Source organism: Anastrepha ludens, chromosome 2 (genome assembly GCF_028408465.1).
Source record: "Anastrepha ludens isolate Willacy chromosome 2, idAnaLude1.1, whole genome shotgun sequence".
NCBI lineage: Eukaryota > Metazoa > Arthropoda > Insecta > Diptera > Tephritidae > Anastrepha > Anastrepha ludens.
This window is the reverse complement of record NC_071498.1, coordinates 63,634,226-63,649,999: the sequence shown is the minus strand read 5'-3', so window position 1 is coordinate 63,649,999 and position 15,774 is coordinate 63,634,226. Positions and strand designations below refer to the sequence as shown.

Sequence of the window (15,774 nt, the reverse complement as noted above, 5' to 3'; positions counted from 1 at the left end):
GATTATTATTCCATCGATCCACATTTCCAAACATTCATTGGAGAGCTACTGTCGTAAGGCACAAACGTCAGTATAAGTTTTTTATTTGAAGCGTAAACAACAATATTTTTACCACACTTGAAAATGTCGAATTTCGTGCCAAATAATGTGTTTTTGCGGGGAATTCTTCTTCATTATTTTAATATGAAGAAAAAAGCAGCCGAAAGTCATCGTATCTTGGTGGAAGTTTATGGTGAGCATGCTCTATCTGAGCGAACGTGCCAGAAGTGGTTTGCACGCTTTAAAAGTGGTGATTTTGGCTTGGAAGACGAAGAACGCGAGGGTGCGCCGCCAAAGTTCATGGATACCGAATTGGAGGAATTGCTCGATCAAGATCCGGCTCAAACGCAAGAAGAGGTTGCAAAAACTTTGGGAGTTGATCAATCAACCATTTCCAAACGTTTAAAAGCCATGGGAATGATCCGAAAGGTAGGCCATTGGGTGCCGTATGAATTGAAGCCAAGAGACGTTGAACGCCGTTTTATGGCATGCGAACAACTGCTTCAACGGCACAAAAGAAAGGGTTTTTTGCATCGAATTGTGACTGGCGATGAAAAGTGGGTCCATTACGACAATCCAAAACGTCGGGCAACGTATGGATACCCTGGCCATGCTTCAACATCGACGTCGGCGCAGAATATTCATGGCCTGAAGGTTATGCTGTGTATCTGGTGGGACCAGCTGGGTGTTGTGTATTATGAGCTACTGAAACCGAATGAAACGATTACGGGGGATGTCTACCGACGACAATTGATGCGTTTGAGCCGAGCACTGCGAGAAAAACGGCCGCAATACGCCGATAGACACGACAAAGTTATTTTGCAACATGACAATGCTCGGCCACATGTTGCACAAGTGGTCAAAACATACTTAGAAACGCTCAAATGGGATGTCCTACCCCACCCGCCGTATAGTCCAGACCTTGCGCCATCCGATTACTATCTCTTCCGATCGATGCAACATGGCCTGGCTGACCAGCACTTCCGTAATTACGATGAAGTCAAAAAATGGATCGATTCGTGGATTGCGGCAAAACCGACCGAATTTTTCACAAAGGGAATCCGTGAATTGCCAGAAAGATGGGAAAAAGTAGTAGTAAGCGATGGACAATATTTTGAATATTAAATTTGTAACCATTTTACGTCAATAAAGTTTCAAATTTCGAAAAAAAACCGCACGAACTTATTCATAGTCCTATTAGATTTAGGTTTTTCAATATCAATATCTCTCAGCCGATCGTACCCGCAGATATCAAGAGATAAATCCAAAGTACTATAAGCAACGCTCAACGCGTGAACGTAAGAGTTTTTTTTTCTTTCAACCAAGTTTTTTCATTTTCTTTCAACCATTTTTTCTTTTGAGCTGAACAGCTGATGTAATTTTGGCCGACGTGACTTGTGTCGTGAAAAGTTCGATACCGAATACATTTGGTTTGGTATTGCTCATATAAACACTCGAGCCTATGATATGCTTAGTGCGCAGTTTTTCCTAAAATACCTTTATCTTTATTCCTTTATATTTTGCGATGTCATGTTAAACTTGAATTCATTGGATTTTGTAGGTATAAAACCTTCGAATAATGCCTTAGCAATTCGGCACTTTCCGCGTGCCAGTTATATTAAACAGTTGGCAATAAACTGGCGACCCGTTGTTTGCCTTCTAAGGCTTTGATATTATGCATAATTGTTTTTGTGGCAAAGTCTCCCGAATTACTCATACAAATACGGAAGATGTTTGGAGTGTATGCAAATTTAATTTTTTTTATAATTATTGAATGCAATTGAATCTCTTGATTACTTTCTTATTACATTTTCTGCTTTTATTGCCGCGCACAAAATCCGCTGCCACATCTGCGAAAACCATTTCCAATAACAAAATGAAAATCTTCACTGGCTTTATTACGTATTTGTTATTGTTATTAACTTCACTGGGCTCTCCATTTTCACTTTCTGGTTCTCTTATCTACTCTCAAGGAGCATGTTCTTATTACATAGGCCCCTATTATGAGTTACATTCGATCTTCGATATTCGCTGGTTGTCGAAGATCGAAAATCGAATGTCAATTTGGTATTATGAGCGGTGCAACCCTATCGAAATTTTCGTTGTTTACCGAATTTAGAGTCGAATGCAATTTTGCTTTCGATCGTGTAGCGTATTGTGGAAAAACTTGTTAAAGTGTAAGTTGCTTGCGACTATTTATGGTTTTATAGTAACCAAATAATAAATATATACTAATTTTGTCAATTTTATGCAGGTCGAAAGTCGTGAGTACCAAACAACAATTAGAAAGGCGAATCCACAATTCGCAAAAGAGATTTGCACCAAAGTTCAAGCAGCAAAAAAATGGGAGGAATTTACAACGGAGCTGAATTGCTTGGGATTACCAGTGAGAACGGCAGCAAAATGGATTAAGCTTAATAATGGTTTTTTTTGTGGTGTTTATAGAAATACAATACATTTTTATTTTCCCTTGGTAGGTATGGGCTGAAATACGAAGAGGAACTGAAATACATATTTTTTTCGAATGACGAATAATTGAATAAAGAAAATTTATAACAAAAATAAAACAGAAACTGTGGCGTAAAGGTTTCTATTTAATACTTTTTAGATTTTTCTATAATATTCTAAAAATATGTTTTCTACTTCTCCGTTATTTGAGTCCACTTCAATATCTTCAGCTTCATCGTACACAGTGGGTTGAGCAAGTCCTAGCATACCTTCATTACCAATACTCAATTGGTACGATCCCTGAGCACAAAATCGCAGAACTGTGACTAGCTTTAACATGTTTGGAATGGATTTGGCTCGGGCGCTGCTGCAACTGGTTTTCTGTACTGGACAGTAGGTTCATAAACGCCTCTTTAGATAATCTAAAGTTCTATAAAAATCTGTAAGGAAATTTCTGTAATATTAAGAACGTCAACACATTTTGAAAATTCTAAACTTACTCAGTGGAAGCCATTTCTAGGGAGTTGGATGCGCCCCTCAGTTGTTTTCTACTTCTAGCTAGTTTACTTATCTTTCATCGTCCGATGAATCGTCGAACCACAACTCCGTTGTACTCATTTTCACAAAATATACTTTTTTTAACTTTTAAAAATGTTGTTAGCAAAGAATTTCAACACAATCGGTTTTTCTTTTATTTTAATTTGCTGTATCAGCTGAGAAAAATTATCTATTGTAAATGCGTCGAGCGATCGAAATTCACAATAGTCCTATTCTTCAACGAATGAGCACCATAATACCAAATGAAAATTCGTTTGATCAGCACTTTCGACTACAGTCGAAGATCGAATGTTGCTCATAATAAGGGTCATAATTTAAAAAGTTTCAGCAATTTATCTCAAGAAATGAACTGAGTATGACTGAGAGTGAATCATAAGGAGAGCATAAGAAAGTGGTTGCATATTTCAAGGGGCCATATTTGTTTATTTTCTGTGTACTTTGACGTTCCTTGCATAAAGAGCTTATCTGAGTGAAGCCTATGTGAATCCTTAGAGCGAGTAATTTACTGGAATATTTTATCCCTCTAGCGATCTTTTAAATGCCAGTTTATTTTAGACTTTCAAGAAAAATAGGTATAAATGACCCTTTGGTGAGTGAGCTAATTTCTTAAAATGTTCTACAAAATTATTCCCCGCGAAATTTTACTTTATGCACCCAAAGTAAATATTTCGCTCCAATATGAATTCTAATCCTGTTTTTCCGACTTATTCTAAAAAGACTCAGACAAAAAATTGCATACTTAATATGATAATCAAAAAAAAAACTTTACCTGAGAATGCAAAAAGATTTGGAGGTGGACTCTGAAATTCTAATAAAAGTTTCATCTTTTTGGTATGCACAGATTCGAACATTTTATCGGGCTTAGAATTCTCATTTCCTAATAATAGTTTAAAAAAATTAACTAAATTTGGTTGCAAGTGAATTAAAGTTATTTACGATACATATGTCGATGAGTCATGATTTACTTTCACACTATATACTTATATATAATTGACGCTTAAACCCTATTTGGGTAATTGGTCGAGCTTCTTCTCCTATTTGATGCTATTTCACAAATGGAGAAACTCTGGCTCCGAACGGCAGATATTTTTTATGATATTTTTTTATTTTTTCAAGGTAGAAATACACTCGGTGTCTGCTATTAGAAAAAACGTTTTCTATCATTTGGTGTTTCAAGCAAAGATTTTCGCATCTGCGCTTTTCGTCAGTAGTAGCACACTAACCCATTCGGCTACAACGACCACCATATTGCACAAAAATTTAACGCAAAAATAATGGATTTCTTTTTCCCCATGCAGAATTTTCAAAAATGGTTTGCGCACTTTTACTCAGCTATTATGTGCTTACTTTCGGCCAATATCGTAAAATTATACCCTTTGAAAAATGTATCTTGAAACATTCTTGAAATTTTCAAGTGAATTATTTTGAAAAAAAAAAAAAATGCTAAAGGTAAATATGTAGTAATACTTATGTACCTCAACTTCGCTCTACTTCCTACTTTATAAAAATTTGAAAAAAGAGATAGAGAGAAAAATGTTACACCCACCGTACTCTCGACATAGAAGACATGGCAGTAGTGGATATCCAGCTCCTTGGTGATGTAAGCAAAATGCCGTAAATCATCCGAATCCTGGCAGGCGCAGTTGATATTTTGTATTTCATGTTCACAAATTGTGTGCTGAAAGAATCGAAAGTAGAAAAAAATTGTAAACTAGTGGCTCAGTTTGGGCGACACCGAATTTTATATATGTAAATATTGAATCAAAATATGCATGAAATGGATATACCTGTGCCCTTTTAGAAAGATTTTTTCTACATGGAAGGGCTGTCTAATTTTACGAATTTCTTAACTGTACTTAGATAAGAGACAAATGTATGCCTATATGGGAGTAAGTAAATGTGACAGAAATTTAAAAAATGAACACTCTATTCGGAAGAAAAACGCTTCATTTCTTAAACACAGCGTCCTTTTACCATGGTGAAAGGTTATTTTAAGGTGTACTACATACCAGACCGTTATTCGGCTCTGAGCGATTTGACAGATGTGCTGATGTGAGTTGGGATGTGTTTCACAAAATTTAGTTTGTGGTAGTGATAAAAGACATCACAGCCAATGCTCATACTATTGATTTGTTTACGAATGCGGTGAATACAAATGTGCAAAGCAGCAAATTGTATTTTTTAAATTAATATTGATATTTCAATTGATATTCAAATATAGCTAAATTTAATTTAAAACACACAACTTTTCACAGTTGGCTAATCACGCTGCAGCATTCGCGCACCATTTCGCAGATTCGTAAACAAACCAAAGGTATTAGTATATGAAAGATATCCCAAATGACGTGGAATCCAAAGTTTTCCTCAAAAATTTATTTTGCACCATACCTAACGAGCAAACCTTGTAATCTTTCACCTTTTACCTCGTTGCTTATCACACATTTCGCAAATATTGGTATGCCCACCAAAAAATACGATCTCTCGCTGCTCTCAAAATATTATAGTATAAGCAAGAATGATATAAACAAGATTGCGCCCATCAGAGCGTACGTGACGTCACGTTTGCTGAGTTGTGCAGTATTGCCAACCATTTGCTCTTCGCAATAAATTTAGTGCTTTTTTATACCGAAAATGCGACAATTTTTAAGTTTGGTGTTTGTTTCTTTTTGTTTTTAATTTAAGGCTACCGAGACTTTAGGTTAAAAAAAAACTGTATTATTATACAGAAGAAGTTTAAAAAAGGCCACTCTGAGAAAGTTAAATAAAACTAAGTGAATTATTGAACTAATTTTTAAAAAATGTATATTTTACAAAATTATAAACATTACATTCAGTGCTGTCAACCATTTGCTCTTCACAATTTTTTTACTCTTAAAAAATTTGATAATTTGAAAGTGAAAATTTTATTTTTGGCTCCATTTAAGGCTATGCAAAAATATTAAATGCCCCTCTCTCAACTCTTCTTAAGATTGAAAACCTTTTTACACATTTTAAAAAGCCTTTGAATTTACTGAATGCGAATTGAAACCATAGAGGTGTAATCGTTCCTCCCGGCCATCAATCCTTAGTGGGACATAGGGCATCAATAGATGTATTCATTGTAAAAATAAGCCACAAAATACCAGAAAATACTAAAGAAACTATACTGACTTTTTTACGAAAAGAGTACCTTATCTAGTTACAGAACTTCAAATATAGCAAAAAAGTCGTTCCCTTAACAAAAGAGTTTCGCTTAACAAAAAAACTCATAAATTAAATTGTACATAAGCATAACACATTTATTTAAAAAAAAACGCACATTCTACAGACAATTTGTCACGCATACAAAGTTCTTTAAGTAACACAATAAAAATTTCGTGTTTTATTTTCTTTAAATGGGCATTTAGTGCATTTTTATATCCAAAGCTAGGCAACTCTGCAGTAGCGAGAGAGAGATTTGACTGCCGAAAGCAGAAGAACACCAACAACACCGGCAATCGCGGGCAATGCCACCAGATGTTAAAAAAAAGTAAAGCTAAATAAAACTGAGTGAATTATTTAAATAATTATTAAAAAATGTATATTTTACAAAATTATAAACATGACATTTTAATTAGAACAACTAGAAAAATGTCATGAAGAAAGAACTAAAACTCCGAGACACAAAATAATAAAAATAACAAAAAAAAAATGATAAATCAAGTTACGAAAATGGTAATCTGGCCATACTGGAGCTAAAATCACGTAACTAGTTGTCAAATTCGCTGAGCGCAAAGTAACGGGACCACGATGGGCGCCATCTCATTATTCTTTGCATCATGTAGTATAAGTACTCGTATGTTTGTTCCTCTTCACTTCATTTCACCCAAATCTTGTACCACCGAGCACAACAATTCACTTTGAACCGGGAAATAATCGCAGGAGGAGAAAACTGGAGAATATGCTGGATGAGGAAATAATTCGTAACTACTAGTGCAATTTCGCCATTGTAACAGTGAACTTATGCTCCAGTGTCTTCTGTTGACGGGAGATAATTTTTCTCCAGGCTAAACGCGATTGGCTAATCGCTAAATGCAAAAGCGATTACAAAATGCGGTTTTTAATTCGAATCAGCGTCGAATTGATCAAACAGCTACGCATAAAAAAAAACCAATGATCGTTTTTCTCTTTTCTAATCGATGCAAATAAGAGCGGCCGAATTCAATAAAACTGACGTCATGACTATGCCCGCAAACCCTGATTAGTCTTCTTTGTCTTCGGTTTGTCATAAAAAGATTAATATTCCTCTTGCTCTGTTGCGTTGTGCTGACTCCTTGCTTCGTCCAAAATTCGTTCGTTCGTTGAACACTTTTCTGAAGTTGTGAAACCATTGTGGTTGTTTTCAATTGTGAAAAAACGTGCCATTCATTTTTGGTATAGCTTTTTTACATCCCAATAAGTATGAAAACTGAAATTATGTGATGAGCCTGTATCGTCTTCAAGCCTTCGTACTTTTACTTCTCGATAGTCCAACTTCATACTGATTTTATTAGCCGTTTCCGGTGCAGCCCGAAATTGAGTAAACCACTGAAGTATGATTAAAATCGATGGCGAAGAGTCTTCATATTACTTATTAAGTGTTGGTTTGGTTTGCCCATAATGAGAACACGATGACTCGATTGCGTTTAGTTATTAAGAAATTTACGTAACAGATGTATTTGGTTTTTTATGCAAAGCTTTTTCATGTCAGAAGTGCATTCGGGAGTTTGACATTGCCTGCCGAGGGCGACCGCTATTAAAAAAAAACTTTTTCTACCATTCATGCCGACCTCGGACCATAGCAAATGATAGTTACACAAAACCCATGCGGATACGGCAGATTATAATACCCTAATAATTAACCCCAATAACTAATCAAAAATAGAAGAAATTTTGATTTTAAACTAAATTCCCTTTAATTTTTTTTTTAACAATTATTGCATAATTTTCTAAGAAAATGTGGAATATTTGAGGCTCGGAAACTCGTCTTTCCAATAATTTTTAAAATGAAATTCTCATACATAAAGGACGGCCATTTCACGGATACAAATTTCTAGTCCTTAAAAAATAAAATAAAAAAGTCAAACAAAGAAAGAAAAATTTTCACAAAGAAAACCATAATTCACCAAACCCACTAGTAGTTCATAAATGATCTCTACAAGTTTCTCACATTGCTTTTCAAAACTTATTTGGGTTCTATATAAAAAGTATATATTTAGTACATACAATTTGTATCTCACCTTACTATTCACATCAATGAATTCTACGCCCAAATGCGATATGGCCAAGCAAACTAGCGCTGGTTTTTTCTGCTGCAACTTCGCTGAACGATTTACTTTTTGTTGTTGTTTATCAATATCATTGCGTTTGAGTTTTTGTATTGATTTACGTGTCGACTCGGTGCCACGTAACTCCTTCACAACCGTCGAGCCCAGGTACTGCAGGAGATTAAGAATATTTTAGTAAAATTTTAGCTAAGAATCGCAAGGTGTAGATTTATAAAAGGTTTCAAGGAACTAAATCTGAAAAAGGCTTATGAAATTCATAAACCACATTACGAACAGCTAACTTCACTTATACTTAATATGTTTCATGTTTTTCCACAAATGGATGGACCTACAGTTTTACACCACCTCCGAATGGCAGATGGGTTTTGATGAGGAGGGTTTTTGTGGCAGAAATACATTCAGGTGTTTGCCATTGTATACTGAGGACCGACCGCTATTAGAAAAAATATTTGCTATAATTTTGTTATTTCGCGCCCACCGCGGAGATCGAACCCAAGTACTACCGAATGGTACCATTTTATATAATACAAAAATACGTTTAGCAATCAAATCTTATAAATACTCACATAAACTTCATATTTGATTTGTTCGTTGAGCAAAACATTCGCCGAATGTCGCCATTTTGTGCGTAAATTTACTGGTAAACCGAGCAGCAGTTCAGAAGGTGCACGTATTTGTAATTGTGGCTTCTCAGTTGGTGGTTGAGGTGCGGGTCTGAAAAGAAAGTGAGAGAGGCAGAGAGCGATTTTACGAGGATCTCCAGAGAATCTCAAGGAAATGGCTTACCTATTTTTTCTATAACCCGTAACTGAAGTTCTTTGCTGAGGCTGTGCCTGTTGTTGTTTTCTCGGTTGCGGTTCTTTGTTGCCACATTCTCCATTCGCAGATGGTTCTATTTTCGTAACTTCGTGGTTTTCGGCTTCTCCACTTTTGTCTGTTTTATTTGGCTCTCGTATTTGTCTTATGTAGGCTACCGATTGGAGTATGCGTCGTCGATGGCCGAGCTTGTTGATCTCCAAAACTGTTTGCAGCTCGACATCCCATACTCCACAAACACTATCGATAGTGTTGTACAAATGCTTGCTGGGGGTGGGGAAAGTGGACGTATTTTTTAATACATATTAAATATAATATAGCAATTTCTGAGAAATAATTCATAAAGAATCGTGCGAGAGGTTTATTTGAAATACTAAGATATTTTTATGATTTCGTCTGTGTGATGTCTGCTTGACTGTTGTCAAATTAGGTTTGGTTAGGTAAGATGGTTGGCCATACGAGGGCCCATTTTGATGCCCCTGTGAGAGTCAAAGGGAGAAAGAGAGGAAAGAAAGTGTGCTAAAGTTGAATTGCTAGGATGGCTCTCGATCCTCAAATTGTTCCCCTATGGTTCAAGACAAGTGTAGCGCCTTCCAGGTGAGATCTACGATATATAAAGCAGCAAAAAAGATAAGACTAATGGACTTACCTCCAGAAAACCTTACCATTTTTGTTGAGAGTTAAGCAGCGATCAAGGTATGGGCCCCCACGCTCATTAATTCAAGAATTTGTAAAATAATACAGAAGGTCGCTCTCGCTTATCTAACAACACAACACCACACTTTGTTGGGTTCCCGGCCACTCTGGAGGGAAATGAAAGAGCGGATTGGAGTGAAAGGAAAGGCTCTGAGCTTGACCTTCAGCGAGTGGTAAAGGACATAAGCATTCCTTTAAACGAACTGCGATTGAATTGAACGTAATCGCGGAAACCAATAGAAGATGGTCTCTGTTTACTAACTGCATGATCTTCGAAGCGCTTTGGCCAAAACTAAATCTCAAAAGTACAAAATGTTTGCTTGGATTCAACAGAAGAACTACCAGCGTCCTCACAGTTGTTATAATGCGTAACTGCACTATTGGCATCCTAGCCAGTAGAATGGGTGTACCTCACAATACCTTCTGCAAAACTGTGGAGATGAAGAAGAAATTGAGTCCTTACTATACCTCATCTATGAATGCCCTGTACTTCAAAGAAGCCGTGCCAAATATCTTAGGGACTATTTCTCCGATGACCTGGGAAAATTGTAAAATGCCTCACTGGAGGGACTAGTTACCTTCTTACCTTAATTATATAAGTGGTTTAAGGAACTTAGTTAGGGGATGGAAATAATATGCAGGTACCAAAATGGGCCTTAGGGCCACCGAGTGTCTTGTCTTAGACAAGCAACCTGGCTAACTTAACTAATAAGTGTTTAATGCATAAAATCTCTACTCAAACTCAGTATACGAGTACGGATGGCTGTTTTTACTACTTACAAATTATTTGGTTCCTTACATGCAACCAGATTAAGGATTCTTTGAAACGATTGCGCTCGGAATTGTTGGTGAAAGAGCAGATCGTTGAGCAACCGTTTGGCAACTGTTAAGCACTGGTTAGACAGAGGGTTAAAGTGCTCGATATATATTTCTTTGAGAAGTCATATAATCTTAATTTCAATTGGTGATATCATTTGAGGTATTCCGAGGAGTATAGGAGGCTTGAGCTTAAGTGCTTCGCATTATGAACGATTACCTAGCTTAACTTAACCAAAACTAAGGTACCATAAAGTCGAGACTACCTGAACGATTCGATGTATTCCGGCAGGCTAATACTTTGCAGCCATTCACTTAGCGTCGTCACGCCCCTCTTCTCTGCCGCTGTATCGCTATCCTTAGCTGTTTTACTTTCTTTTTCTTTATTTGCGGCAACAATTTGCGGCTGAAACTCTGCCTTCGGTAGTGTTCGCACAAATGAGATTAATTTACTTGCATCTGGCGTCTGTATATCCATCAGTTGAGTGTCACTCGGCTCAAAGACGCCATTCTGGAAGAGAAGTAAAATAAGATAATAAAATACCAAAGCTATGGACTTCGCTTCCTAATAAAAATCTCGAAAATGGCAAGCGCAAACCAAGTTAGCGGCATAAACAATAAATTTTTCACTCACAATGAGTCTCAAACTTAACACATTCAAAGACTCCAATAGCTGTGGCTATCACATTTTTCAAGAGTTTCCCTTTGTGACTGCCATTTTTTGGTCACTAAATAGATCTAGCCACTCACCACAAATCTGAAGTTGTCGTAACCATTTTCGAAGAGCATGCGCTCCAAATGCAGCAATCCCACATTCCTTAGTCGCACTGCTAACTCGCGCCGTTCGGCCGGTTCAATAGCTTCATCGAACTCTAGTTCAATATCGTTTGTCGGTGTTAAAGTCGAATTCAAGATGCCGCTGCCGAAGGACTCGATAATCTCCGATATCTTCTTGCGCGCCTCTTCCGCATTGAAAGGACTAAGTATGCCACTGCTTTGGGTGGTGGCTGCTGTAATCGAAGATAGTGCCGCGTCGATATCCTCATTTCCATTACTATTGCCGTTACTGGTACCATTACCATTACCATTATTCTCATCATTTTCGTTTTCATTTTCATTGCCATTTCCATTCTCACCCTCCAAGCAGATGCTCACATTTTGACTTACGTGACTAGTATTATCACCCCGTATTTCTCCCTCTTCACAACCTTCTTGAGTGGTGGATGCTTTGGAATCCTTAGTAGGGACTGTCAAAGATTTCAGCACTTTATTACATTCAGGTAAAACGGGTTTGGTCGGTATAGGTGGTCGCATTCGTTGTTGCTTTTGCTGTTGTTGACCCTCCGCTGCCGAGGCGGATGCGCTACGTGCTGCCAATGGGATCCCGAGCTTGCGATTGCCCATCGTACGTTTTTCATGGCGTAAATTAACACTCGATCCCTTGAAAAGACCCGCAAAGGGTGCATCGCCGACAAATTCCTCAACACAATCGGTGGAGATGCTGTGATCTGAAAGTGAAACGCTAGAACTTAGCGAACCTGAGGAACCTTGTATGCCAGTGCCGCTGCGCCGGGCATGCGACGTTGTCGTTGTGGGTGAGGCATTGGTGCTTTGCTTTGGCGATAAACTGCCAACGGGGTAATCGAATGTAGGCGTCGGTATTAATGCAGTCTGCCAATGCTTGGCAGGTGATGTGCTCGAATCGATCATGCTTTTACTGTGTTTCTGCTGCTGTTGTTGTAACTGTATGAGCGCCGATCGTCGCTTGTACTCCATGCTGAGCGGACGTATGCGCTCGTGTATAGTGCGTTCGGCATGACTGGAAGAGGGTGGTGGATGATCAGGTGTTGGTGGTTGTTGATAATTTGTAGGGCTGAGCGGTATTTTCGGTTTGGCATCGTTCTCCTTGGTGTCGCTGATGCTGAGCGAACTGAAAGAGGGAGAGTAATGGAATAGTAAGAGTTCTACGAAAACGAGTTTGATCAGCCCATTGCTGTTACTTACTAACTGTTGCGATTCCTTTTAAGCTTCCTATTTGGATTGTACGACTTCAATGTGGGATTTTCGCAATTTATAATATCAGTGCTCACATCACGCGATTTGTTCAATGGGCGTTTCATAGAATTGGATGTAGCAACACCATCCGCGGAATCGGCGCGCTCTTCGCTGCTATAGTTCATGCGCTCCAACATGTCATCTAAAATAAATGAAAAGAGAATAACGTTAAATTAATGTCATCACTAAACTAAGAACATTAAAAGCTTTGCATTACTTGAACTCGATGTCAAGAGTGTACCCGTCGTCGAACTTGCACTCTCTCTAGTACTCGCATATAGACGATCACTTCGCCGACGCTCGCGCAACTGGGTTGTCTCATCAAAACTCATACCACCCACGCTGCCATGACTCTGATGTCCACCGCTATAAGGACTATCCGTTGATGGGCTATGATGTTGCTGTCGCGTGCGCGCTTGTGGTTGGTGTTGATGATGGTTTGGTGAGGTGTAAGTGAATTGCTGCCCTGAGTGGGTGGGCGAAACGGACAAGTTGCGGCGCGGTGGTTTTTTGGGTGGCGCACCTGGTGCAAAAGTGCTCATATGCATCGGATTGTTGGCTGCCATAGCAATTATGCCGCCTATTGTGTAAGTGGTGGGTGTAGGGACAAGAGACAAGAGACAAGAGTTGCAAAGTGTAGTCAGTTTAAACTTGAGTATGTGTTTGTTTGGATTTATTTATTCTACAATTACCCGTTGAAGAACGTGAACGTGGTGACACCGAAACTGGCTCAAAACTACTCATCGACGATGACGGACTCACACCCATTTCACTACACACAAACGTCAAGTGTACGAAGTGATGTGAAGTAAAGCAGTGAGGGGAAGTAAAAGAAAATTTGTGAAAGATATGCCAAAAGGAAAATTGAGATACAAATTTACTACAATAATATATTTATTATAAATTAAAAAAAGTATTCGTAATGCATTTATCGATTTAAAAATAATTGAACTAAGAAAATATTAATATTGAGGCATGCATGGAATTGCTGTGTGCTGTGCTTAAAAATTTAAAATTAAAACTATTAATCTTTTAAATACTAGTATTAGTTTTAGAAGGTCCGTTAGGAGATTTCGGGTCTTGAGTTTTCGGGGGGAAATAGCGTGCGTCTTGATGTCGTTCCACAAATGGAGGGATCTACAGTTTCAAGCCGACTCTGAACCGCAAATTTTTTTTATTTTCATGAGGAGCTTTTTCACTATAGAAATACCCTCGGAGGTTTGCCATTGCCTGCCAATCTACGTTCTCTCTGAACTCCAAATGTTAGTCACGCATCTACTCATTCGGCTACGGCGGCCGCTGCTGGTGTTTAGCTCGTGTTAATCCCGGGATCCCAACAAATTTTAAATATCGAATTGAAAGAAGTAAAAATTGCTTATTACAACAATAATATTATAATTATTTTTTTATATAACTTCCAATTGTTCAAAATAATAGCAGTGATCTCAACATAAAACAAAAAGTTCGATTTATTAAAAAAAAAATGTTTTTCGGTAATTTTTTAGCACAAATTGTTCATTTCATACAGTCTCTCCATGTATTTAAACTTCATTTTTTATTAATATTAAGAAAAACCAATATTTGAAAACAAAAACTCAATAATTCACTGTTCAAAATAATAGGACTCAGCCTCGGAGAATCACTCTTGCCAACAAATGCTGCTGTGAACTAAGTAGGCAAATGAGTTGTAAAGGTATCTCTCAACGAACAAAACCAACACTCTACAAGGCTCACATCTGGCCTATCCTAAAATATAGCGCAGAAACTTGAACGATGACAATATCCGAGGAGGCGTCCCTTGGGGTGTTTGAGAGAAAGATTCTGCGGAAGATTCTTGGACCTTTGCACGTTAGAGACGGTGAGTATCGCGGGTGATGGAACAAAGAGCTATATGAGCTTTACGAAGACATAGACAGAGTGCAGATCCAGCGGCTACGTAAGCTGGGTCATGTCGTTATGTTGAAAATATTCGATGCGGTAAAAGTTGGTGATAGCAGAGGAAGAGTAAGGCCTCCATTGCGTTGGAAAGAAGATCACTTGGTGGGTCCAACTCGGTGTACCGGTTAGCACTAGAAAGAAATAACTAGCGCGCTTTGTTAAACTCAGCAATAGTCTCGTAAGCGGTTTTGCGCCAAGTTAAACAACAGAGAGCATTTAGTGAAGCGAATATATTGTGAATGTCCGCCGTGCTCACATTCGCTGTGAATTCGAAATTAAGTGACCGAATTAGATTAGACTTGTTTTTTTTTTTTGCATGGGCTTTTGATCAGATTTTTTGGCTACTGTACAGATGGGCTCTGTGATCAATCTCTCAGTCGTCCTCCCAATGAAATTTCCTCTCAATCCCTCGTTTCCTTGCTTTTATTGCTTTCAGTGCAGCCGGACTGTGAATGAAGATACTGACGTTTTTCCTTCGAGTTGTGCCTTCAAGCAGTGTATTGGAAGTGTTTGAGCTTCAATAATTGCGGCGGTGTTAATCTTTTTCTTATATAATATAATATCTTGCTCTTGTTCGAACTCCGGCAACACTGGCAACATCATGCGTTCGGTTAATAAAATGTGGAGAATACGTTCTTCATCACTAGCAAAATTAATGCAATACATACACTTTCCCCACTCTCATTCCATTTAAGGAAGAATGGAATCTCTCTAAATAACTTCGACACTACAGTCTATACAGATGGTTCAAAAATGGGTTGTGGTGTTGGAGCTGGTATATATTCTCGTAGACTTAAAATTGAAAAATCTGTGCGTCGCCCCAATGCCTGCTGTGTCTTCCAGTCGGAAGTACTGGCAATTGGGGAAGCTTGTAGGCTACTAATCGCAGATTTTCTTTTAAGGGCAAAATCTCTATTATTTCGGATAACCAAGCTACAATCCAAGCACTGGGTTCGGCTACAACAACCTCTAAAGTGGTGGAACAAAGTAGGAATAGCCTTACGACCTTTAGTGAAAACCATGAAAACCATTCGAAAAAGCAGATGAACTGGCAAGAGGAGGATCTGTCATGAATAACGCTCTTGCAGTACCGGTATTCACACCATTAGGTGCGGTCAAGAAT

At 38.1% G+C, this 15,774-nt stretch overlaps 1 protein-coding gene across 1 annotated transcript in view; it reads right to left on the bottom strand.

Annotated features, from left to right (window-relative positions):
• Window positions 1-15,774, bottom strand: part of LOC128871624 (ankyrin repeat and sterile alpha motif domain-containing protein 1B) — a 50,231-nt gene that overhangs the window by 2,414 nt on the left and 32,043 nt on the right. The window contains exons 5-13 of the mRNA XM_054113517.1: window positions 13,406-13,485; window positions 12,931-13,293; window positions 12,663-12,855; window positions 11,409-12,588; window positions 10,925-11,169; window positions 9,117-9,413; window positions 8,897-9,044; window positions 8,283-8,480; window positions 4,592-4,723 (exon numbers count right to left, since the gene is read on the bottom strand). Of these exons, the coding sequence (XP_053969492.1) occupies window positions 4,592-4,723; window positions 8,283-8,480; window positions 8,897-9,044; window positions 9,117-9,413; window positions 10,925-11,169; window positions 11,409-12,588; window positions 12,663-12,855; window positions 12,931-13,293; window positions 13,406-13,485 (2,836 nt within the window). The remainder of the gene's footprint in view (window positions 1-4,591; window positions 4,724-8,282; window positions 8,481-8,896; window positions 9,045-9,116; window positions 9,414-10,924; window positions 11,170-11,408; window positions 12,589-12,662; window positions 12,856-12,930; window positions 13,294-13,405; window positions 13,486-15,774) is intronic.